This window comes from Protomyctophum bolini (assembly GCF_963924005.1).
Source record: "Protomyctophum bolini genome assembly, chromosome: 18".
Lineage (NCBI taxonomy): Eukaryota > Metazoa > Chordata > Actinopteri > Myctophiformes > Myctophidae > Protomyctophum > Protomyctophum bolini.
Window position 1 is genome coordinate 2,491,806 of NC_137879.1, and position 26,072 is coordinate 2,517,877.

The 26,072-nt window shown below is 46.0% G+C and overlaps 1 protein-coding gene across 1 annotated transcript; it reads left to right on the forward strand.

The window, feature by feature from the left end:
- Positions 1-600: 600 nt before the first annotated feature.
- Positions 601-21,312, forward strand: bicral (BICRA like chromatin remodeling complex associated protein). The gene is given in 15 exon segments (XM_080789282.1): positions 601-665; positions 4,383-4,428; positions 5,163-5,211; positions 5,497-5,562; positions 6,738-6,842; positions 6,873-7,078; positions 7,080-7,335; positions 7,337-8,050; positions 10,307-10,367; positions 12,024-12,079; positions 12,172-12,221; positions 12,727-12,872; positions 14,829-14,923; positions 15,065-15,167; positions 15,933-21,312. Coding segments are annotated over 14 exon segments (2,904 nt in total). The 5' UTR covers positions 601-665; positions 4,383-4,387; the 3' UTR covers positions 16,889-21,312.
- The last annotated feature ends 4,760 nt before the right edge of the window (positions 21,313-26,072 follow it).

The window sequence follows — 26,072 nt, forward strand, 5'->3', positions numbered from 1 at the left end:
TGTCAGTCTATGGGCAGGACCACTGGACGAGTGACTGGAGGCCCGCCCCCTACCGTCTGGGACAGGCCAAGTAAACAAACAATCACTACATACGTTGAAACTTGAAAGTAAACAAAACTATTTATTTTTAAATTATATTTAAAAAAAAAGGATTTTGTACAAGCTAGGGCTTTCATTACCATCAGTGAGTTTAATAGAAACAAGAGAATGTTGAAATGTAATAAATCGATGAACGAAAGTATGGTTCTCAATAACTATAAACAACTTTATTGTATTGTATTTTTTTTTTTTTATATATTTTATCACCTGTGTGAAATATGAAGGTGTGGCAGCACCAATGACTGGAGGCCCCGCCCCCTACCGTCTGTGACAGGCCAAGTAAAGAGGGGGGGGAAAAACAAAAACAAATCAGGTCGAAGGTAAACAAAAAAATATAAATATTTTGTAAATGATTAAAAAAAATAACTGGATTTTTATACAGGGCCAGGGCCTTTCATGGTGATGATTATGAGTGTGTTTGATAAACATGGATGGATGCCTGTGGCAGCCGAGCAGCCCAGCCGCTCGCCCCACCACCACCACCAGCAGCACCACCACCCCGCCGGACCGACCCGTGCAGCGATGGCGAGGAAACCCCGTTGACAAGGCACCGCTTTTTCATGACGGTGAGTTTCCCTTTGAGTGTATTATAATTTTGTGATAAAAATTTCAGGCGAAAAAACACACCACGACGGACGAGCTTTAGAGACTCTCCTTCCTCCCCTCTTTTTTCCTTCAGGGAGGGAAGAAAGAAGAAGAGGAGTTTTTTAGAGAGAGAGCAGGAGAGGAGGAAAAAAAAATCTATCAGGGACTGTGGAGAGGAGAGGAGAGAGGAGAGGGGAGAGAGAATGGAATATGAGTGGGAGAGAGGAGAGGAGAGGAGAGGGGAGAGAGAAGCAGGGAGGAGGAGGAGAAGAACAGGAGAAAAGAAAGAACTAGGAGAGAGAGAGAGAGAAAAGGAGGGGAGGGAGAGCAGTTAGTGACTGTAGAGCAAATTAAAAGTTGCCAAATAGAGATATTGGGTTTCAGGGTTGTCGAGAGGACTTGACTTTTAAAAAAAGGAAGTAGGGCTCACGACGCGTCGCGTTTAATCGCGTCGCACGAGCCGAGCGGTTATTTTTACAATGGGCTCGAGGAGCGAGACAACATGGCAGCAGGCAGAGCGAGCTCGAGCCTCGTCGTGACGCGGCGGGGCTTTCCCTCCGCCTCGAGCCGACGTCCGAGCGCCGTTCTCCCGTTCCGTCGCGGCGCGAGCGGCCGGCCTAGCGAGAGAACACTAGGCCCCCCCACCGGGGTGGTGGTGGGGACGTTGTTTGTTTTAAACGACTGGTTTAAAAAACACGGTACAAACGACGGCTAAACACCGTTTAAACGACGGATAAACACGGTTTAAAAACAGCGCGAGCGGTTCGGCTTTTATTGTGTCTCTCGGGGACACCAAATAAGACGAATTTACCGTCGTTTTACGCAGCAAAAAACAACAACAGCGCACAGGCCTTTCAGTGGCCGTGTACACCGCGACGCTTTGAAAAACCCCAAGCCGAGAGTCCCGAGTCGTCGAGCGGGTCGGTTTCAGAGTAGAACCCCCCGGGTGGTGGGGGTATAAATACAGGAGAATGAATGTCCTCCATCCGAACGAACCGAAATGCGACCGTTCAGCAAAAACACGACAAGAGAAATGTGACGTTTTTGTAGAGAGAGACAGGCTGTGCTAAATGGAAAAGAGAAGAGAGAGAAATGAAAGCCTCCCCCAGACTAGGACAGAACAGGACGTCAGAGGACGTTCTCTCTCTATTCTGTCTATCTGGGGGGCTGGATGGATGGACACACACATTATCTTATGATGTCTGACTGTACACTAGTGTCTCAACTACATTACAGACCACGGGCTATTTCTGGAGGTTTTAAAAACTCGCAGAGCCTTGTAGCTTTGGCATTATGCGAGCATTTTTACGTCAAGCCAAGCAATAAAGCACCCGTAATGGTGGCTTGGGCTTCTTGTCGTGGTGTAGCATGTATGCTATAGGGCCGATAAAGACGCGTCTTGCCTGTGTGTGGAGGCTGATGTTCTTATTTATAAACATGTTTTATTGTTTTAGTAAGCTGTCTATTAACTATTTTGGTCACAACAAACTATGATTCTGCACGTATTGCTATTGTATATGCCCGTTTCGATCGACTGTACATGGTGTACTGTGTCCGAGCAGTAGCCTATACACACACGCACACAGCAGTGTTTCTAATAATGTAAATGAAGACTTCGTGATATAACTATTAAACAGAATTCGGATTGATATCCTACTGGTGTTTAAACGCTAATTAAACGAGTCATTCGTATGTTTATGGATTATATGAGGGTCAAGGGGACGTTTATATATATATTCTATCAGTTAAATGGTTGCCTTTGTTTTTCCATATGAAATAAAACCTCTTATTTGAAGCGTTTGGTTTGTTTTTGTTTGTGGAGAGGACTTTGTGTCCCTTTAAATCAAATAATAAGCATGTGTGCATGCAGGTATAGCTGCCCAACTAGAAATAATGAAAACAAATGGACCTATTTGGTTATATTTGTGATTAAAATGTCACCCCATGAAGCAGTTTTTGGTAGCTATTTTAACATGCTATTTCTGTTAGTTTAGTGCAGGTTCCGTGTTGTTCTTTGTCCCTGTGAGATAAAGATGGTGGCTGTGTGTGTGTGTGTGTGTGTGTGTGCTGTAAGCATAAAGACACATAGCCAAGCCCCCAGTGGGAGGCTAACAGCCATTTTGTAAAGACTTGTGCAACAACATTTTGTTGCAATGCAGCTGCATTTTTACACGGAATGAATGAAGCACATAACAAGACAACAGGCTACTGTGTGTCTATCCTATGTGTCGATCGGTACATAATTAATTATGTATTCATGTGGGGGTTTATTACATTGTCACTATATTTTTCACGTGTTGTATTGCCAATGTGTACTGAATACTGGGTAAACAAACCTTGTATAAAAAACACACAATCCACCAGATAAGCATTTTGTCCAGAATCAGACACACACAAACTCGACTTGCCCTGATTATTATTATTCTATATATTCCCCTCTTCAGTGTTGACCATGATTGGCTGACCGGCTGCATATATGTTTTAAGCTATGGCCGAAACGGCTCAAAGCAAGCTATAGCCAACCAACGCCTTTTTAACTGCGGGGAACTCTACACAAAAAGTGACAAAAGCAAACAATCTTTAAAAAAAAAAAGGGGGACAGGGGTGGAGTTATTTACAGTCAAATGCTCATCTCCATTCTACTGGAGCTTAGCTGACAGCACAGCCACAGCGGGCCAATGTGTGGGGAGGAGGAGGGGGGATAACAAGGCCTCTACTAGAATACTGAGTTTACCTAGTCTGTAGTCTAGCCTGCTGCTCTTAATGCCTCTGTCTCACATGCCCACCCTCTCCTGTCACACATTCACTGGCTCTATCTTTCTACCCCCCTCCCTCCCCTCCCCCTCACCCCCCCCCCCACCACAGGAAATAAAGGCTGTTAAATGACTGCTTCCATGCTGCCTGCACGAAAACTGTGAGTGAATTAAACCACATCAGGAACTGTCAGTCAGTCAGTCACCAACCACCACCACCACCACGCCGCCATGAGTCGGTGTGTCGTTGACGTTCACTCATGTTATAACGTTTCCTTTAGTCTCGCACGTTGCCAGACTGTTTGTTTCCTCTCGCAACCTTTCAAAGGCTTCTGTCATACAGTCTGGAGCATAGAGTAATGAAAGGATAGAGGTCGAACCATCCATTTCAGGGTTAGTTGCTCAGTGGCGTTTTGAAGCACCCGGCAGAACTGCCTACTTCCGCATTTGACCGCCAACGTTTGGTGGTCAAATATTCTATCATGAGCAAAATATTAAGCGGAAGTGGAGGAAGTGCACTTCCGTGTCGTCTTTACACAGTTGCGCAAATGTATCCTAATATAAATAGAAATCATCTAAACGTATAGCTCGCTGCTTAGCAGAAATGGAAATGAAAAAAATAAGCTGAACAGAAATGGCAGCTTCCTTACTCGGGTTTGAGGAGCTGTAGTTCCAGACTAAAGCAGTCAGAGATTGTGGAATAGTTGTGTGGCTACGCGAGACTAACGTTTCCTTAAATGTCAAACTAAGGCCCTCGATCGTGAAGCCGACATAAATCCCTCTAAATCATATTCCTATTGACGGAGCGGTTCAATATTCACATGACCATCTATGGGGAAACACACGACACGACCAATTCATTCTAAGTCTGTGCATGTTTGAGATCTCGTACCTTGTCTTGTTAAACTGCTTCCTGTCCGTTTCCATCTTCTTCCTCTTCCTCAGGTGTCATGGATGATGAGGACGACCGCCGTCTTCTAGATATTATAGGGTAAAAAAGCATCACGTGTTTTGTTTAATAAATGCACTTCTCAAATCCTGTCACTCACACTCACAGGAACTACATTACTCATTGGTTTCAGTAAAGATCTGACCCCTCTGAAGTGAGTGGTACTGTACTGTACTGTACTGTACTGTACTGTACTGTACTGTACAAGCCCTCCCTGGCCTGTGTGTGTCTGTGTGTTAGGCTGTGCAACACACTTGGTGGTGAACAAAGGCTATATATTTTCATGCTCAGACACACACACACACACACACACACACACACACACACACACACACACACACACACACACACACACACACACACACACACACACACACACACACACACACACACACACACACACACACACACACACACACAGTGTAAAGTTCTCAGTTGCCACAACCGATTTGAGTCCTTTGCATTCCACTGAACGCCAGGCATGTCTTCTACCAAAGTACATCGCACAGACACCGAAAATAGCAGATCTACAAGCAGGTCGCGGCCCGACGTGTTGCTTGTTGCTTGTAGATCGGCTATTTTCTATGCTCTAGCCACATTAAGAATAAAGACTATTTTTAAGTGGTCAAGCTAGCAATAGAATACAAGTTTGGAATCATCTTCCACAAACATGAATGGTCCCAGTGTGGTGTATAAACACAGGCAGTTGAAATGTCGTACATCTTTTCAGTCCTAACGTTGCCTCATGCTGTGTCTCTTTCTCCACGTCTCCACAGAGATGTAGATCTGCTGAATGATTACCTTCACGGCTCCAACAGCAAGTCGGTGAGTGGCACCGTTTCTTTACCAACCTGAACATATCTATTTAATATCTATTTCCTCTAAATGTTAGTATGTATGTATGCATGTCCTTTTGGTGCGTTGCAAGTTCACTAAACATTGTTTCCCGGCAGATCATTTGTAGAATCGTTCCAGGGTCAAAAATGGGTTAAATGCTGAATAAAATAATGGGCCTTGATATGAAAAAGGTTGAAAAGCAGTGCTCTAAAGGTTGTGTCTGTCTGTTACACCTGTCTGTCTGTTACACCTGTCTGTCTGTTACACCTGCAGATCGGGGAGGATGACGTGAGGAACGCAGCGTATGGGTCTGACGGGGCCTTCTTTGCTGGCAACGCTGTAAGTAGTATCCTATATATATACTGTACTATACTATAAGTAATGTTCAATTTACAATGTAGGCATTTAGCAGACGCTCTTAATCCAGAGCGATTTACATTAAGCAAGAACAAAAAGCACGGCACACTCGTATGCCTGGAGGCGTGATCAATGCCATTCGGCCAAAGGGCATTGATCACGCCTCCAGGTCTTTAGTTTACTCAAGTTAAGGAATAAGACCTGGTACTTAAGACACGCAAAATACAGCCCTAGGAGTCTGAAAAGGTGGGTTTTCAGACTACGGCGGAAGTATTTGTGTTCCCATGACTCCCTCCCCGTCAGACAGACACCGTGACACCCAAACCAAAACAAGATTAGACGCTTCCCCGTGCGTGTTTTAAGAGATGCTGTCGTGTCTACGGTGGCTCCACGTCTCTGATCACGCCTGTTTGAGTCCAAACGCAGGTTTTTTTCCCAGGCTGTTATGGGGTGACTTAAAGCGCTATAATAATGTCACCATGGTGATTGGCTCTGTGTGTGAGAAGCACGGGGCCTTCATGAGGCTTAGGGAGATGTTGGCTGCCCAGCTCTTTGTGGTTCCACACGCACACGCACACGCGCACGCACACACGCACACGCAGGGTGACTATTCAGGAAGCCCAGAACAAAAGGTAAATTCAGTATTGGGTTTTAGTTGCAGGAAAATATCCAGATTACATTGTATATTTAAGCGCTCATCATTTTAACCCATTCTGCATTAGCATTATGTTATACTTTAGCTATTGAAAAATAGCAGATCGACTCAAGCTGCATAGATCTGCCATTTTTGAAAAAGAATCGTGAAAATGTGGCGCAAATCTTTGAATATATTTTTAGCAAACGTTTCTAACTCAAATCTTTGCTCCTGAGGGGGAGGGGGGGGGGGGCAGGAACCCCTTTTGGTGTCGGCATCATGTCATGCTTTATCTATTGAAAAATAGCAGATCTACAAGCTCATAGCGCGCCACTCGGAGCTTGTAGGTCTGGCTATTTTTGAAAAATCGAAGAACGACTGACATAGAGAAACATAGCTTTTTCAGAAAACTGGCAGGATGTAGAAGAACGTTTTAAGAATCTGATCTCAGGTCAGAATGGATTAACATGCATATCCACCCTCTCCCTTACCCCCCCCCCCCCTAAACGTTGTTGTTATTCAGGCCGGCTCCGACGCGGCCCTCAAAGATGGCTCCTCCACAATGGGTGGTTTTGGCGAGGAGGAGGAGGAGGAGGAGGAGGACTCGTCCGGGGGGGCAGGAGGAGGAGGAGGAGGAGGAGGAGGAGGGGGAGGAGGCCTCCAGCTCTCCAGCAGCCTCTCCTTCATCGAGGACGAGCTGGGGGAGGAGGGGGGGGTGGACGGGGGGGTGGACGGGGAGGGGGACGCACCCTTCGACATCCTCCAGAAGTCCCTGATGGAGGCAGACATCACGGAGCACACGCTGGCCCAGGAGGCCATGCTGGACTCCCCCGCCCCCCCCACCACCGCCGCCCCCGCCCCCCTCCTCCCAGCTGGTCTCGGGTTACGGCGTGGGCGTGGTCACAGCCGGCGGCGCTCAGTTCCTCCACCAGGGGGCGCTGCCCAACGGCGCCTCGGCCCACCAGCACCACATCCAGGTCCTGGGCTCCTTCGGGGGGGCGGTGGGCTGCGGCGGGGCGCTGATGACCCTCAGCGGCCTGGAGAGAAGCCCCGCCCTCCTCTTCAAGCCCGGGGGGGGCGCGGCGGGGGGGGGGGCCGGGGGGGGCCGTGGGGGGCGGGGCTCAGGTGTTCGCGGCCCCGCCCACCCAGGTGGTGGGACAGGTGGGCGTGCCTCTGAAGAACCTCCCCCTTCAGAACTTCATCATCCAGAGAGGGCCCGGCGGGACCCAGACTCTGGTCCGACACATCCAGCCCAAACCCCCCCTCCAGGGGGGGGGCGGGGTGGTGTACAGCCTGGGCCCCCCCCTCGTCCCCTCGTCCGCCAACAGCACTAACAGCGCTAACGCTAGCCCGCCGTTGGGACAACAGTACGCGGCCAACGGCTCCATGGTGGCCCAGACCACGGCGGGTCAGTTCCTCCTGCCGCTCGCTGCAGGCTCCGCCCCTCCCCCCGCCCTCCTCCAGAACGGCCCCGCCCCCCCCGGGGACCCCCCCACCCTGGTCTCCACCAATCAGAACACTGTGCAACTCGTCGCCGGGCAGACCTTCACGGCCACGGCGGGAGGTCAGCTGATCGTCAACCACCAGGGGGGGGGCGTGGTGGGGGGGGGTCCCTGGGTGGGGTTTCCTCCTCCCGGTTCCAACCCCGCCGCCGTCCAGACGCCGCCGCCCCCCGCCGCCTCGGGACGCATCACGCTGGTCGGGCCGGCCGCGGCCGCCGGGGCGCCGCGCGCAGCGCACGTGCAGCGCCTCCTGGTGACCCAGAGCCAGAACTGCACGGCGGCGCTGTCTCCTCTGCCCAACACACAGCAGGAGCAGCAGGACTACAGACTACAGGTAACTACTGACTACAGACTAGAGGTAACTACAGACTACAGGTACTACTGTAACTACGGTGTTCTGAAAACAGGACTACAGACTACAGGTACTACTGTAACTACAGTGTTCTGAAAACTTATTATCACACCATTTTGCAATCCATTTCTTCCACCCCAGTGTCAATTATCTAATGCAGGGTTCCCCAATAGGCGGCAATTTTTTTGGGTTTCTTTTAAAATGGCATTAAATGGGGGTCAGTAGCCTATGCATGTCAAACTGGGCATCCTTTTCAAATGGGGTCTTGCCCTAAAAATGAATTTTCAGGGCAAGACCTCGACCTTGCGCGTGCCGACTCGGCCCCCAGCCTGGTACGCTAGTCAAAATATGGCCCTTGAGGAAAATTAATCGGGGGAACCTTGATCTAATGTAATCCTGGGTGCTACACTCCCTCTGCCAACCTGGGGAGAGCAACGGACTGACCTCATGCAGTGTGTTTTCATAGACTAGAGAGATGGACAACCACACTATAATAGTGTGGTTTCCTATAGAGATTTGATTTCCTATAAACGCACGCACGCACACACATTTCATTGTACACAGATCGATTGCTTGTAGATATGCTATTTTTGTCAAACATCCCCACAGAATAGAGATGCTGGGGGTTCAAGTGGTAACAACAGAGCCATGGGACCCCCACAGGGAACCCCAGAGGGTCCCTGTAGACCCCACTCTGAGATTAAATCATATGCCGGTATTGGATCGGTATACTCTGCTATCAGTACATTATCTAATATAACCTGCTATCAGTACATTATCTAATATAACCTGCTATCAGCACATTATCTAATATAACCTGCTATCAGCACATTATCTAATATAACCTGCTATCAGCACATTATCTAATATAACCTGCTATCAGCACATGATCTAATATAACCTGCTATCAGCACATTATCTAATATAACCTGCTATCAGCACATTATCTAATATAACCTGCTATCAGCACATTATCTAATATAACCTGCTATCAGCACATTATCTAATATAACCTGCTATCAGCACATTATCTAATATAACCTGCTATCAGCACATTATCTAATATAACCTGCTATCAGCACATTATCTAATATAACCTGCTATCAGCACATGATCTAATATAACCTGCTATCAGCACATTATCTAATATAACCTGCTATCAGCACATTATCTAATATAACCTGCTATCAGCACATTATCTAATATAACCTGCTATCAGCACATTATCTAATATAACCTGCTATCAGCACATTATCTAATATAACCTGCTATCAGCACATTATCTAATATAACCTGCTATCAGCACATTATCTAATATAACCTGCTATCAGCACATTATCTAATATAACCTTCTATCAGCACATTATCTAATATAACCTGCTATCAGCACATTATCTAATATAACCTGCTATCAGCACATTATCTAATATAACCTGCTATCAGCACATTATCTAATATAACCTGCTATCAGCACATTATCTAATATAACCTGCTATCAGCACATTATCTAATATAACCTGCTATCAGCACATTATCTAATATAACCTGCTATCAGCACATTATCTAATATAACCTGCTATCAGCACATTATCTAATATAACCTGCTATCAGCACATTATCTAATATAACCTGCTATCAGCACATTATCTAATATAACCTGCTATCAGCACATTATCTAATATAACCTTCTATCAGCACATTATCTAATATAACCTGCTATCAGCACATGATCTAATATAACCTGCTATCAGCACATTATCTAATATAACCTGCTATCAGCACATTATCTAATATAACCTGCTATCAGCACATGATCTAATATAACCTGCTATCAGCACATTATCTAATATAACCTGCTATCAGCACATTATCTAATATAACCTGCTATCAGCACATTATCTAATATAACCTGCTATCAGCACATTATCTAATATAACCTGCTATCAGCACATTATCTAATATAACCTGCTATCAGCACATTATCTAATATAACCTGCTATCAGCACATTATCTAATATAACCTGCTATCAGCACATTATCTAATATAACCTTCTATCAGCACATTATCTAATATAACCTGCTATCAGCACATTATCTAATATAACCTGCTATCAGCACATTATCTAATATAACCTGCTATCAGCACATTATCTAATATAACCTGCTATCAGCACATTATCTAATATAACCTGCTATCAGCACATCTCTAATATATTTATATCCATCCTTGGTTTTCAGGAGTGTCCGTCGCCTGCCGGCAGCCGACAAGGTCAACAGGTCAACCTGCTCGTTAACACAGGTAGGTTCTGTACTGGTGACGCACCTCACACTCACCCCAGAGGGCCACTATAGTTCCACACTCACTCCAGAGGGCCACTATAGTTCCACACTCACTCCAGAGGGCCACTATAGTTCCACACTCACTCCAGAGGGCCACTATAGTTCCACACTCACTCCAGAGGGCCACTATAGTTCCACACTCACTCCAGAGGGCCACTATAGTTCCACACTCACTCCAGAGGACCACTATAGTTCCACACTCACTCCAGAGGGCCACTATAGTTCCACACTCACTCCAGAGGGCCACTATAGTTCCACACTCACTCCAGAGGGCCACTATAGTTCCACACTCACTCCAGAGGGCCACTATAGTTCCACACCCACTCCAGAGGACCACTATAGTTCCACACTCACTCCAGAGGACCACTATAGTTCCACACCCACTCCAGAGGGCCACTATAGTTCCACACTCACTCCAGAGGGCCACTATAGTTCCACACTCACTCCAGAGGGCCACTATAGTTCCACACTCACTCCAGAGGGCCACTATAGTTCCACACTCACTCCAGAGGGCCACTATAGTTCCACACTCACTCCAGAGGGCCACTATAGTTCCACACTCACTCCAGAGGACCACTATAGTTCCACACTCACTCCAGAGGGCCACTATAGTTCCACACTCACTCCAGAGGGCCACTATAGTTCCACACTCACTCCAGAGGACCACTATAGTTCCACACTCACTCCAGAGGACCACTATAGTTCCACACTCACTCCAGAGGGCCACTATAGTTCCACACTCACTCCAGAGGGCCACTATAGTTCCACACTCACTCCAGAGGGCCACTATAGTTCCACACTCACTCCAGAGGGCCACTATAGTTCCACACTCACTCCAGAGGGCCACTATAGTTCCACACTCACTCCAGAGGGCCACTATAGTTCCACACTCACTCCAGAGGGCCACTATAGTTCCACACTCACTCCAGAGGGCCACTATAGTTCCACACTCACTCCAGAGGGCCACTATAGTTCCACACTCACTCCAGAGGACCACTATAGTTCCACACTCACTCCAGAGGGCCACTATAGTTCCACACTCACTCCAGAGGGCCACTATAGTTCCACACTCACTCCAGAGGACCACTATAGTTCCACACTCACTCCAGAGGACCACTATAGTTACACACTCACTCCAGAGGACCACTATAGTTCCACACTCACTCCAGAGGACCACTATAGTTCCACACCTACTCCAGAGGGCCACTATAGTTCCACACTCACTCCAGAGGGCCACTATAGTTCCACACCCACTCCAGAGGGCCACTATAGTTCCACACTCACTCCAGAGGGCCACTATAGTTCCACACTCACTCCAGAGGGCCACTATAGTTCCACAATCACTCCAGAGGGCCACTATAGTTCCACGCTCACTCCAGAGGGCCACTATAGTTCCACACTCACTCCAGAGGGCCACTATAGTTCCACGCTCACTCCAGAGGGCCACTATAGTTCCACACTCACTCCAGAGGGCCACTATAGTTCCACACTCACTCCAGAGGGCCACTATAGTTCCACACTCACTGTACATAATACCATCCCATGGTCTGTGTGGTCTCCATTAGTCCCAATGATGTACATAATACCATCCCATGGTCTGTGTGGTCTCTCTTAGCTGTGAACACCATGACAGCTTCCTGCCAAGACCCGACGACGCTAAACAACGCACAGGTAAATAAAAGGACATCACGTCGCTCCTCTTTTCTGGTCCAACATGGCGTCCCGTTAGTCGTTCTGTAACGTTGTGTTTCCTGTCCTTTCAGGTCAGCACACTGAAGAGGCCGGCCCTGCCCCAGCTGACCAGAGGAGGAATGTGAGTGGCCGCTCCTCGTCTTCTGGTGTTTTACGGCGTGGCATTCGTAGTTATAGCAGTGTGAACACCGCCAGACTTACTCGCAATTAAATCATTTCCTATATATATATATATATCATATTTCCTGAGGCCCAAAAATACGGCTTCTAAATCATGACATTAACATTTTCTGATAAACCCCATGTTTCTATGTCTGCGGTGCTCAACCTTTTTCAAGGCAAGGACCCCCAGAATTATCTGTATTTGGCCGCCGACCCCCATCTGAAAATATGTTGTTCCAGGGACCCCACCCAGAAGCAAAGATATGAGTTTAAAACGTTCCCTCTGAAAGAATATAATATATTCAAAGATTTGCACCACATTTTTCCCAAAGAAATAGCAGATCTACAAGCTTGTGTAAAGTGCCGCGCTACGAGCTTGTAGATCTGCCATTTTGGATCACCATGTCCAACAATACGGTGTGAGACATTGAAGCCCCGCCCCCTCCTCCTCCTCGTCCAATCAGGATCCTGCAGCAGCTACGGAAGGACCACGCCGGAGTGGACAACTCGGACCGCAGGCGCTTCATCTCATTGGACGACGCCCTGCTGAGGCTCCTCCCCTACCACGTGTTCAGCGGAGCGCCGCCCAGCGCAGACGAGTTCTCTCACGGTAAGATTACGTTTACATCCATCCGTCCGTCCATCCATCCATCCATCCATCCATCCATACATACATACATCCATCCATCCATCCATCCATCCATCCATCCCAGTGTTGTTTTCGTCGGCTAAAACTAAGACGAAAAATGTTCGTCGACTACCTTTTTTCACTGACGGAAACAAATGGAAACTAAATGAAAACTAAAGCTACGATGACTAAAACTAAGACTAAATATAATGACAATTTCGTCTACAAATAAAAACTAGACTAAAATGTTAGGAAGGGACTAGTGGACAAGAGAGTCATTTTACACTTGGTTGCATGCTGAAAATAGCAGATCTACAAGCTATTTTCAGCAAGTGTAAAAACACTCATTACGACGGCATCTAGGCCCACCAAAATACATTTTAGTCGACTAAATCAACTGTAGATTTAGTCGACTAAAATCTTATGACATTTAGTCGACTCCGACATTCCGAGGTGACTAAAATGTGACTAAAACAAAATGAAGTTTCAGTCCAAAGACTATATGACTAAACTAAAATCAAAATGTGCCGCCAAAAACAACACCATCCACTGTACCTTCGTCAGGCAGCCTCTGTACTGTAGACATTCTTAAAGCACAGCTCAAGACCCACTTCTACACCCTTGCTTTTAATTGATCTTTTATTTATTTTTGTTATTCATGTCCTCACTGTATTGCATTACTGCTTTAAAAAAAGAAAAAGTTTATGCCTTGCTTTTCTTTTCTTCTCCATTGCTCTGTAAAGCACTTTGAGCTGCATTTCATGTCATGAAAGGTGCTATACAAATAAAGTTTTATGCAGGAGGCAGCAGGGCGACCCGTTCATGAAAGCGAGTGCTTCCAAAATCCAACACTTTGAAAATGAATCACATGCACAGATTCTCTTGACAGAAAGTAGCTCTATAACAACGTGTCTACGGTGGATTCTTATGACACAAAAGCTCGCCTGATGGTAGGTGTTGCACTCCACCTCCACCTCCCAGAGGTCTAGTGCTTTGTAACGGGGATAGACTGCCACACCCTGGCTGATACCAACAATAAGCCTCTCTGACTTACTTACTTTCTCTCTGTTGACAGTTTATTCTGCTAAGAACACACACACAAGTCTCTGGTCAGACACTTCTTCTGGTGTAACACACCCGAGCCTCAGCATGACTGGCACTGCTCTAACTATCAATAAACATAACAACACGACACAATACAATGAAATAAAACAATATTAATGTTGTAAGAAGGTAAGAATACACACAACTCTCTGGCTCAGTCACTGCTTCTGGTGTAACAAAAACACAGCCGAGCCTCAGCATGTCTGCAGCAGAATCAGCAGCAGCTTGTTGTGAAGTAAACAGTGTTTTGTTATGTCCAAAACACCTCATTGAAAACCTGTGCAAAGCATCACTGCTTCATGTGGGTACTGTACATTTAGCATGTATTCATCACAGTAAACAATAAACACATACAGTCTGTCTCAGCACGGTGAGGAACACATCTTACCTGGAGCGTTCTCTCCTTTAGACTGCCCTAACGACGCCACCTGGGTTACTCTTAACGAGCTGCCGCCCACTAGCCAATAAGAAAGGCCCTTACTTAAACTGAGACCAGATTCAAGTGTCTTCTAAATCCTGGCAGGTTTTTTGAGAAAAAAAAGATGTTACTATATCCCCATCTGAAAGTTGTTTTATATCAGTGACCCCCCATCTGAAAGATGTTTTATATCAGGGACCCCCCATCTGAAAGATGTTTTATATCAGGGACCCCCCTTCTGAAAGATGTTTTATATCAGGGACCCCCCATCTGAAAGATGTTTTATATCAGGGACCCCCCACCTGAAAGATGTTTTATATCAGGGACCCCCCATCTGAAAGATGTTTTATAACAGGGACCCCCCCATCTGAAAGATGTTTTATATCAGGGACCCCCCTTGTCTTTTATGTCTCCAGTGGACGAGGAGTTTGAGGCTGTGGCGACTCACGTGCTGAAGAAAACACAAGCCATGGTGAACAAGTACAGGAGACTGCTGATCGTTGAGGCTGAGGTGGGCGCACGCACGCACGCACGCACACACACACACACGCACACACACACACGCATGCACGCACGCATGCACACACGCACGCACACACGCACATAGAAGGCCCGCCCCCTCTAACCCTATGGCCCGCCCCCTCTCTCACAGCGCTCCAGTCCCTCGTCGGAGATGGTGATGATTGACAGGACCTTCAACCAGGAGGAGCGGAACAACTTGACCCAGGACAGACGCATGGTGCTAGTAGACCCAGGTAAGACTGGTAGACCCAGGTAAGACTGGTAGACCCAGGTAAGACTGGTAGACCCAGGTAGACCCAGGTAAGACTGGGAGACCCAGGTAGACCCAGGTAAGACTGGTAGACCCAGGTAAGACTGGGAGACGCAGGTAAGCCTGTGAAATACGTTAAGATAGAGCCTTATTGTATGGAAACACATCTAGAGCCTGTGAAATACGTTAACCTTATTGTATGGAAACACATCTAGAGCCTGTGAAATACGTTAACCTTATTGTATGGAAACGCATCTAGAGCCTGTGAAATACGTTAACCTTATTGTATGGAAACGCATCTAGAGCCTTATTGTATGGAAACATACATAGTCCTAGCCAGTCCTCACTTCCCACCCACAATCCAACCCTTGATGCTGAGTGTCAAGCAGGGAGGCATTGGGTCCCATCTTTACAGTCTTTGGTATGACCCGGCCGGGGATCGAACCCCCGACCTCCCAGACTCAGGGCGGACACTCTAACCACAAGGCCACTGAGCTGTGTCAATTTCAGTTCCTAAATACTAGTCTTCCATTGTATGCCAAAGCATACATATAACAAAACAAATGATAACACTGTTTAATAATGCGTATACACAGAGAGAACAACAGGTGAATAATAACAAACATCCCAATGACAAGCAATGTATAGTAATAATGAAAAGAAGTGAATAACAAACAGAGACGGTGACAATCTCTCTCTCTCTCTCTCTCTCTCTGTCGGTGTCTCTCTCTCTCTCGCTCTCCCCCAGACGGCTTCCAGGAGGACTTCTGCTGCGGCGTGAAGCACAGCCCCGCCCCCCCGGAGCCCCTCCCCCTGCCCCTCTCTCCGTCGCAGCTCCCCCCCCCTCCCCCCTCCCTGTCGCCCGGCGGCTCCGGCTGGACGACGCATCAGACCCGTCAGACCCCCATGGACTCCTCCTCCACGGAGCCCCAGGGCCCCTACCGGACAGACCCCCGGACACCCGGGTACGGGGACCCCCGGCCCGGGTACGGGGACCCTGGGGGAGGAGGGGGGGACAGCAGGAGCGTGCTGCTGGACCTGAAGAGGTCCCAGCAGCAGGGGGGTGGGGGGGGCTACGGGGGGGCGGGGGGCGGCTACCCCCCCTCCTCCCCAGCGGGACAGATGATGCACTACCAGGCCTCGCCACCCGGGGGCGGCGGCGCCTCCTCGTCCCCCCCTCCCCCCCCCCACAGACACAGACTCCGTTCTGGAGGCGGCGGTCAACAGCATCCTGGAATGCTAGGACTGGACGCCCCGCCCACACAATGGCCCCGCCCACAACGGCCCCGCCCGCCCACAACGGCCCCGCCCGCCCACAACGGCCCCGCCCGCCCACAACGTCCACGCCCACAACGGCCCCGCCCACAACGGCCGCCACGCCCACAACGGACCCCCCCGCCCACAACGGCCCCGCCCACAACGCTCCCCCCGCCCACAACGGCCACACCCCCACAACGGCCGGCCACGCCCACAACGGCCACGCCCACAACAACGTCCGCACTACGTTTACCTGTTGGTTTTGTTTTGTTTTTCTTTTTATTCTTTTTTTACGCGAAGACAGGAAGGCAAAAAAAAAAAAAAGGTCACTATGATTTCTTTGCGACACTTGGGTCCTTTTTTTTCGTAGCGGGTGTGTGTGTATGTGTGTGTTCCAAGGTGCCGCTCCTCAAACCCCTCCCAAAAAACAAAAAACAAACTGACTGAAAAACGTAATCAGGAGGTGTGCAATGTAACGGAGAGTGACCTTTTTAATCCAGTTTTCTACTGTAGCGGTTATAATTATAATTATAATTATGGGACGTCGTTCTTTGTATACCTAAAAAAAAAGGCTCTTCCCGTCATGTTTCGTTCGTGCCAGTGGATTCTGTCCTAAACTAAAAACTCTTATCTTATCTATGCTGAAACGAGAGGGAAGAGAAGAATAACTGACGATTCTGTGCCTGAGAAATTCTTTGTTGTTTGTTGTCCTTTTTTTTTTTTTAATGTTTACATGAAGAAGCCTTGTTGTTCAAACAAACAAACAAACAAACAAACGAACAAATCCTTTCTTTTTTTTTGTTGTTGTTGTGTGCACCCTGGCATTACAGTACGTGCACATACATAGATACTGCATTACAGATGTGCACAGTGTGTGTGTGTGTGTGTGCGCATACATAGTCACTTGGAATAGGTTCCATATACTCGATAGAGATTGGTTTATTAGAGCGATGGTTCCGAAAAGTAGGCTTCCTTGACGAGGTTCCAAATGGATCCTTGAATCGGTACGTAACTCCTGAGGGTGAAAAAATGGAACCAAATGGACCCTCACGGGTATGTTCAGGTGACTCAGTCAGAATATACCTGCTCGTCCACCCTAAGAACTATGTGTTCCTCCGCCCTGAGAACTACCATTTTGACAAATAGAACTCACACCGTAGTAGTTTCACAAGTACTCTAAACAACCCTTTGATTTCTGTCTGTCTGTTTGTCTGTCTGTTTTATTTGGCATTTTTTCCTTTGTACCTTAAAGGTATGTGAGCCCCTACACTACACACTACACACACACACACACACACACACACACACACAGTAGTGGAGATGCACACACACGTTGCATTGACTTAAGATTCATTCCATTTTACACCTACGGTAACTTCAGTCAAATCCAACACACACATTTGACAATATTACACACACACACACACACAGCGCGTGTTTGTGTCAGGGGAGCTAAATCCTCAGATTGGGGAAGATATTTTATATATATAAAAAAAACAAAAAAAAACATGTTTATCTTTTTATTTAGATTATTTTAATTCTTCATTTTGTTAGAAATGACATGTTACGTAAGAGTAGTTTTCTTTTAGTTTACTTGAGTCGTGATGATTCTCCGTGGTGAGATGATCTGTTCTTCTAACCCGTCTGCCTTCCGCATCACTACGTATCATTTAATACACACTATTACTCCTAATAATGTGTACAGCTGCCGTTGTGTGTGTGTGTGTGCGCCATGTTGTACTCCGTGTGCACGTACCCGTGCACGTGTTCAATGTGTGTGAGTGTTTTCACTCGTTGTTTGTTTGATTGTGGTCGTTTTGGACTATATGGGACGCAACAGTTAATCGAACCCATCGATTTATTCAATTATACAAAAAATTCCGGAAATTGGAAATTGCGGAAAATCCGGAAATTGGAAATTGCGGAAATGGTAATTGCGGAAATTGCGGAAATGAAATGAAAAAATAAAAAAAACGATGGGTTATAGCCCATGTTTTTTGAAATTTTGAAAAAAAAAAGTTAGCCTCGTTTCTCATCATTTTGGACCGTGGGCTATAGCCCATATCGTACGGCATACTATAGCGCGCCGTTTTTCATCATTTTTGAGGATTTGAAAAACCGATAATTTAGATAATCAATTAATAATCAATCAATCCCTGTTTTGGCCAGGCTAATTGTAGCCCGAGGATCTTTTTGAAATTGGTCGTTGTTCAACGTTAATGCACTGCGTTGTATGACAAACGTTAATGATAAAACACGCAAGTGGTTGATTGTAAGAAATGACAAAAGACCAACATGCGCTCCTCCATTATTCAATTAATCGAACAAAAAGTATCGATAGAAATAACCGACCGTTGCAGACCTTTGGACCAAATGATCAAACGTTTCCATTTCAGACGTTCTTTCAAAACGTGTTTGTCAATTTCCCCAGTCTTCTGTCTGTCTGTCTGTCTATCTATCTATCTATCTATCCATCCATCCATCCATCTCCTTCTGTCTGTCTGAGTGATCTATCTATCTATCTATCTATCTCCACACTACTCCTCCCCTCTCTGCAGCTCAACCAAAACCAAAGGCAGGGAGTACTGTAGCTCTGTCCAGAATCAATGCCATCCGTCTGTCTGTGTTTGTGTGTCTGTCCGTCTGTCTGTGTGTGTGTCTGTCCGTCTGTCTGTGTGTCTGTCTGTGCTCCGAGTCTGTTGATACTCAGGAAGGCAGGGACCGTCACAGTACTCACTACTACTACAGTAGAACATGATGGAAACATTCAGAAATAGTGAAGACGTCATATCTACTGTACATACTCAACGCTCAGCGCGTCACATCCTGACACGTTGAGAGCTTGAGAGAGATACATTTCTTGACAAAGTTCGAGTGGTTTTTATCAAAAATGAGTGGTTGGCGTTTCCACTGTTGATTCTGGGCGCGGCAGCTCCTCCTCGTCTATAAATGTGTGTGTTTGTGTTTGTGTGAGACATACGATGATGCTCTCGTCTTGATCAGGTTATGGAGCAGACTAAAGGCCTTGTGTAGGGGAGAGAGACTAAGGCCTTGTGTAGGGGAGAGAGAGACTAAAGGCCTTGTATAGGAGGGAGGGAGAGAGACTAAGGCCTTGTATAGGAGGGAGAGAGACTAAGGCCTTGTATAGGAGGGAGGGAGAGAGACTAAAGGCCTTGTATAGGAGAGAGAGAGAGACTAAAGGCCTTGTATAGGAGGGAGGGAGAGAGACTAAAGGCCTTGTATAGGAGGGAGGGAGAGAGACTAAGGCCTTGTATAGGAGGGAGAGAGACTAAGGCCTTGTATAGGAGGGAGGGAGAGAGACTAAAGGCCTTGTATAGGAGAGAGAGAGGGAGAGACTAAAGGCCTTGTATAGGAGAGAGAGAGACTAAGGCCTTGTATAGGAGGGAGGGAGAGAGACTAAGGCCTTGTATAGGAGGGAGAGAGACTAAGGCCTTGTATAGGAGGGAGGGAGAGAGACTAAAGGCCTTGTATAGGAGAGAGAGAGGGAGAGACTAAAGGCCTTGTATAGGAGAGAGAGAGAGACTAAAGGCCTTGTATAGGAGAGAGAGACTAAGGCCTTGTATAGGAGGGAGGGAGAGAGACTAAAGGCCTTGTATAGGAGAGAGAGAGAGAGACTAAAGGCCTTGTATAGGAGAGAGAGAGAGAGACTAAAGGCCTTGTATAGGAGAGAGAGACTAAGGCCTTGTATAGGAGAGAGAGAGAGACTAAAGGCCTTGTATAGGAGAGAGAGAGAGGGAGAGAGACTAAAGGCCTTGTATAGGAGAGAGAGAGAGGGAGAGAGACTAAAGGCCTTGTAGAGGAGGGAGAGAGAGAGAGGGAACACTTCTGTTTTCTGTTTTAAATCATGCCATTGGCCACCGCATCCTGCCTGCTTTTAAAGACAACCCTGTACGTAGAAACACAGCGACAACACAACCGGCTTAATGTAGACTACTGGGGGTCCTTGAAATAGAATTACTACTACTTTAAGGCCAGTCCACAACCGTCGATTCTCAACCACGCTTGGCAACCGCTTACACAACATGACCCCAAAATCAACCTCTTACACAACATATAACCCCAACATCAACCTTACACATGACCCCAACATCAACCTTACACAACATATAACCCCAACATCAACCTTACACAACATAACCAACAAAATCAACCTTACACAACATAACCAACAAAATCAACCGCTTACACAACATGAGCCCAACATCAGTGAATGAATCATTGTCGCTCTGCAACCGTTCTGCTTTATGGAGGTGGTGAATCATTGACCTGAAGGGAGCTCTTTCCCCGGGCGTCACCAGAGCTTGTAACTTATATCGTTTCTTATTTTTTACCCATGTTTTCACACGTGCACAGAGGAAGGTGTGTGTTGTGTTGTGCGTACAGGGCGTCGTCCGAGAGGCTCCGATATAATTTACACTTTTTAATTCTCTTTGTTCCTCCGTTGAGATTTAGATTATTATTATTTTATTTTTTACATTTCTGCTACTGTTTTCACCGTTGAGTTGATGTTTTAGTTTCCTACGTCTTCACTTGAGTTGTATTATAGTTTGTTTTGTATGGAAAAAATAATGACAAGTGGAAAAAAAAAACAAGATATTTATAATTTTTGTAAGGAGAAAAAAAAATATTGTTAAAAAAAAAACCCAAACAAAAAACAAACTAAAAAAAGACACCAGAAAATGGGAAGTTATTTTTTATTATGTTGGCAAAAAAAAGAAAAGTGGCGTTGAAAAAAACAAAACAAAAAAACAATACTGTCAGTTGTTAATTTGTAGCTAATGTGTGTCATTCACTACGGCAGCAAAGAAAGGAAATAATAAATTCATTTTTTTGAATACAATCACATATTTGGTTCCAGTCTGGTTTTCACTGCCAGTCCATTCATATACATACACACACACACACACACACACACACACACACACACACACACACACACACACACACACACACACACACACACACACACACACAGTGAGTGCATTAAACATGTACAATAACATAATGTGACTGACTGGCTGCATTTACACTGGATGTAAAACATCTGATTGGATAAAAAACCAGCTCTTAATGTCTCATGTGAACATGTCTGATTGGATGACAGCAGCTCCTAAATGCCTCCATAGGAAAAATAACAAACCCTTGTTTAAACTGATCCAACAGTGCCACCTAGTGGCGCCACACAGGTACACACTCCACAGTACAACACTGTTGTACACACTGGACTCAAATCTACTGAACAAAGAAAAGAGCAGTATATTATGGTACTAATTATATAACTAATATAAAACAACTGTTCCATAGCTTGCACGGGGGGGTAAAGCTCCCTTTTACAGTCAACATAACATAAATAAAGACAGTGTATACAGTCATAAACATGAAACACAATAAGGTGTGTTGAACATGCTTCACATTCTATCTCACCAGCCCTCTTCATTTGCAATATCGTTGGTTGCTGTCGGGCAACATTTAAACGCTTTGTGTTAATGCCATACTTCGTCACAAGACAAGAGTGTCGCGAAAATAGCCGATCTACAAGCGTGTTTTGAGCTTGTAGATCTGCCATTTTCCTCTCTTTTTTCCCCCTGAAAAGAAAAAAACATGCCTTGCATGGTTTCTGCCACCATCAGTGTGTGGGTGTAAATGGTGCATTTATATAGCGCCTTTATCCAAGGCGCTTTACATAGATTGTGCATTACATTCACCCATTCACACACCTTTACATAGATTGTGCATTACATTCACCCATTCACACACCTTTACATAGATTGTGCATTACATTCACCCATTCACACACCTTTACATAGATTGTGCATTACATTCACCCATTCACACACCTTTACATAGATTGTGCATTACATTCACACACATTCATACACCGATGGCAGCAGAAACCATGCAAGGCACCAACCTGCACATCAGGCGCAATTAGGGGTTCAGTGTCTCTTTGCTCAAGGACACTTCGACACAGACTCTGGGGGAGCACCACAGGGTTCAAACTGGCAACCTTGCGGTTACCAGCCAGCCACTCTACTACCCACTGAGCCACCGCTGTGAATGGGTGAATGTAATAATGCACAGTCCAAGTAAAGCGCCTTGGATGAAGGCGCTTTATATATATAAATATAAATATAAATATAAATGCACCATTTTCCATTTTTACACCAAACAGCGACGATATGCTGGTGTCACAACAGCTCTTATTTGAATAGCTGAGCGTTCTTTGCTGAGGATACTATGCAGATATATATATATATATATATATATATATATATAATAGACATCAAAAAAGAGAGAAAAACCTTCCAAGGAAGGGACAATTTACTGCATCAAACTTACTTATTAGCACGACGCGTTTCGCCGTGAGCTTAGCACCTGACGAAGCTCACGGCGAAACGCGTCGTGCTAATAAATAAGTTTGATGCAGTGAGTTGTCCGTCTCTGTTCCCTGGAGTGTGCGGTCAGTCCCTTCCTTGGAAGGTTGTTCTCTCTTATTTGATGTCTATGCCTGCTAACTAGACTTGCACCTCCTACGGGTCTTTTTGGATGTGCAGGAGATCCTTTTTTGTCTCATATATATATATATATATATATATATATATGTATATATATCTCTGCTGAGGATACTAGGCAGATATATACGGCAGAAGACGCGGCCAGATGGCCCTTAGAGCAGGAGTCTGGTTGATGGAACATGAAGCTTGCGCGTAACGTCTACGACTTGGCAAAGTGTTTCCGTTTGTTTCCTGGGCCGATGCGTCAAGTTGCATATCGCCCTGCAGGTAAAAAAAACCCAGAAAAAGACGCCACTGGACTAAGTCTCTAAACGGTGTGTATCTGGGTGAACCCACACTCTGTTATGCAGAGTGTACAGTCTGGGGGAGGACAAACACACCTTGTGGATGTCCTGTGGGACGGTTAGCGGTGCTAACCTGTGGGACACGACATAACAGGCCTCCTTTCGATCCACCATCATCTGCCGTATTCTCTCCTCTGCTCCGTTGTGTAGAATGAACCACTCTTCTCTAATGGTACTTCCTCCAGCGGTCTCGCTCTGAAACACATTAAAAACACACCAATTAACATCAGTTTTCTGAAAAAGCTGTTTCTATATGTCAGTCGTTCTTCGATTTTTCAAAAATAGCATACCCGAAGGCGGGGTTGGCGAAAGGGCCTTTCTGTGTGGAGTTTGCATGTTCTCCCCGTGTCCCCTATAGGGTAGGTACCCTCACAAAAAACATGCAGTAATCCTGGTCACTAAACTGCCTCCCCCTGGCCAGCCGGGGCGCCTGATGGAGGGGAAAGGAACTGGTTGGAATAACGTGTTCCTTCCACGCGCTATACGTCCAACCAGGGAAACTCCCCCCTGTCAGGTTGTAAAGGAGCAACTTGGACACTCAGGCATGAAGGAAGCATGAGTTCAAATCCGTTGATCTCCCCTTGTCCCCCATATATGGGGACTAGGTTGGTCTCCCCTTGTCCCCCATATATGGGGACTAGGTTGGTCTCCCCTTGTCCCCCATATATGGGGACTAGGTTGGTCTCCCCTTGTCCCCCATATATGGGGACTAGGTTGATCTCCCCTTGTCCCCCATATATGGGGACTAGGTTGGTGGAGGGTGTGTAGAGCCCAGGATCACAATAGATGATTGACACTTTTTTTGGTCATTTTTATTATTGTGTTTCTCGTTTATATTCTGTGTTTCTCCTGCCTGTCTATAAATAAAGTTTGATTTGATTTTGATTTGACACAGGGGTGAAACATTGGTTAGAAACTCGTGGGATAAAAATTATGAAGAGAAAACGCACCAATTAAATTACCCTTTTGGTCTGAATAGAAAGACGACTAGTTTCCAATGAAATATTCCTATAAAACAGGGTCGTGTTATCATCTGGGACTAGAGACTGTTTGACATCCAATGTTATTTTTCCACAAATGAGTCTTGACAAATGGGGGTGGTCTTATAATCTTATATAATCTTATATTCGGTACAATGCGGTACTAATAGTAAAACAGCGATAGAATGGATCCCCTGGTTCATTTCTCTATGGAGAATAACATGGGCTCATCTTAACCCATTCTGACCTGAGATCAGATTCATACGAGGTTTACACTGGACACACACTGGTCTGATTAACCCATTCTGACCTGAGATCAGATTTAAAAAAATGTCAGTCGCTCTTCGATTTTTCAAAAATAGCAGACCTACAAGCTCGTAGCGCGCCACTCGGTGGCGCGCTACGAGCTTGTAGATCTGCTATTTTTCAATAGCTAAAGCACGACCCAAAATGGGTTCCCGTTCAGAATGGGTTAAAAGAGGACGGATTAATCACGTTATGAATATCATCAGCTGTGCTGATTAGTGATTAGACAGAGTTTAGTCAGAGCAGCAGAATTATTGGCTTTAATGGAACAAAAACATAACAATTCACAAGGATAAATAAAAATGTCCTCCTGTGTTAACTGTGAATTAGGGCTTTCACTTCTAGTGATTTTAGGGTTTTCTAGTGAAAACCCCTGATCTAAGTGAAGAATTGCCCAATCAGAGCCCTGTTTATTAAACTAGTGTGGGCATTCAGACCCCTCGGTTATCGTAGATATTAGGTTCTTAGAAAAAAGGGAAGGTTTAAGGATTAAGCCCCAAAGCTTAAACACCAGAGTGGAAATGACGTTTCCATAAGACCATATCAGGTTAAACTTATCAGCTTGCTTATGATTATTCATTACTTTTTATGTATTTGATGTATTGCCATGCATTGTTCCTGCTTACTGTAACCCCCTCTGGATTAACCCATTCTGAACGGGAACCCCTTTCGGTGTCAGCATCATGTCATGCTTTAGCTATTGAAAAATAGCAGATCTACAAGCTCATAGCGCGCCACTCGGTGGTGCACTATGAGCTTGTAGATCTGCTATTTTTGAAAAATTGAAGAACGACTGACATTTTTTAGAATCTGATCTCAGGTCAGAATGGGTCAATCAGGCCAGTGTGTGTCCAGTGGAAACTTCGAATGAATCTGATCTCAGGTCAGAATGGGTTAAGTCTGATAAATAATACCTAAATTGTTATTGTACCCAGAGCAGACTATGACATCACTATACTGTGAAATCTCCACACGCAACACGGGGCTGGCGGTGACTCAGCGGTAGAGTGGGCTGGATGGTGACCGCAAGGTCGCCAGTTCGAACCCTGTGGACTCCTCCAGAGTTATAGTGTGGAAGTGTCCTTGAGCAAGACTCTGAACCCCTGAATTGCTCCTGATGTGCAGGTTGGTTCCTTGCATGGTTTCCACCGCCATCGGTGTGTGAATGTGTGTGTGAATGGGTGAATGTAATGCACAGTCTCTGTAAAGCACCTTGGATAAAGGTGCTATATAAATGCACCATTTTTACCACGCACGCACACACATACTCTCTCACACACACACACACACACACACACACACACACACACACACACACACACTCACACACACACACACACACAGAGTACGTACTGATGTGTGGGTAGCTCCACATGTAGCTGACAGCGCAGTATCCCGCTAACAGCATGGCCACGCCCCCCACGCCACCTCTCCTCACGTTGATGTACTTCCTGTAATACCACTG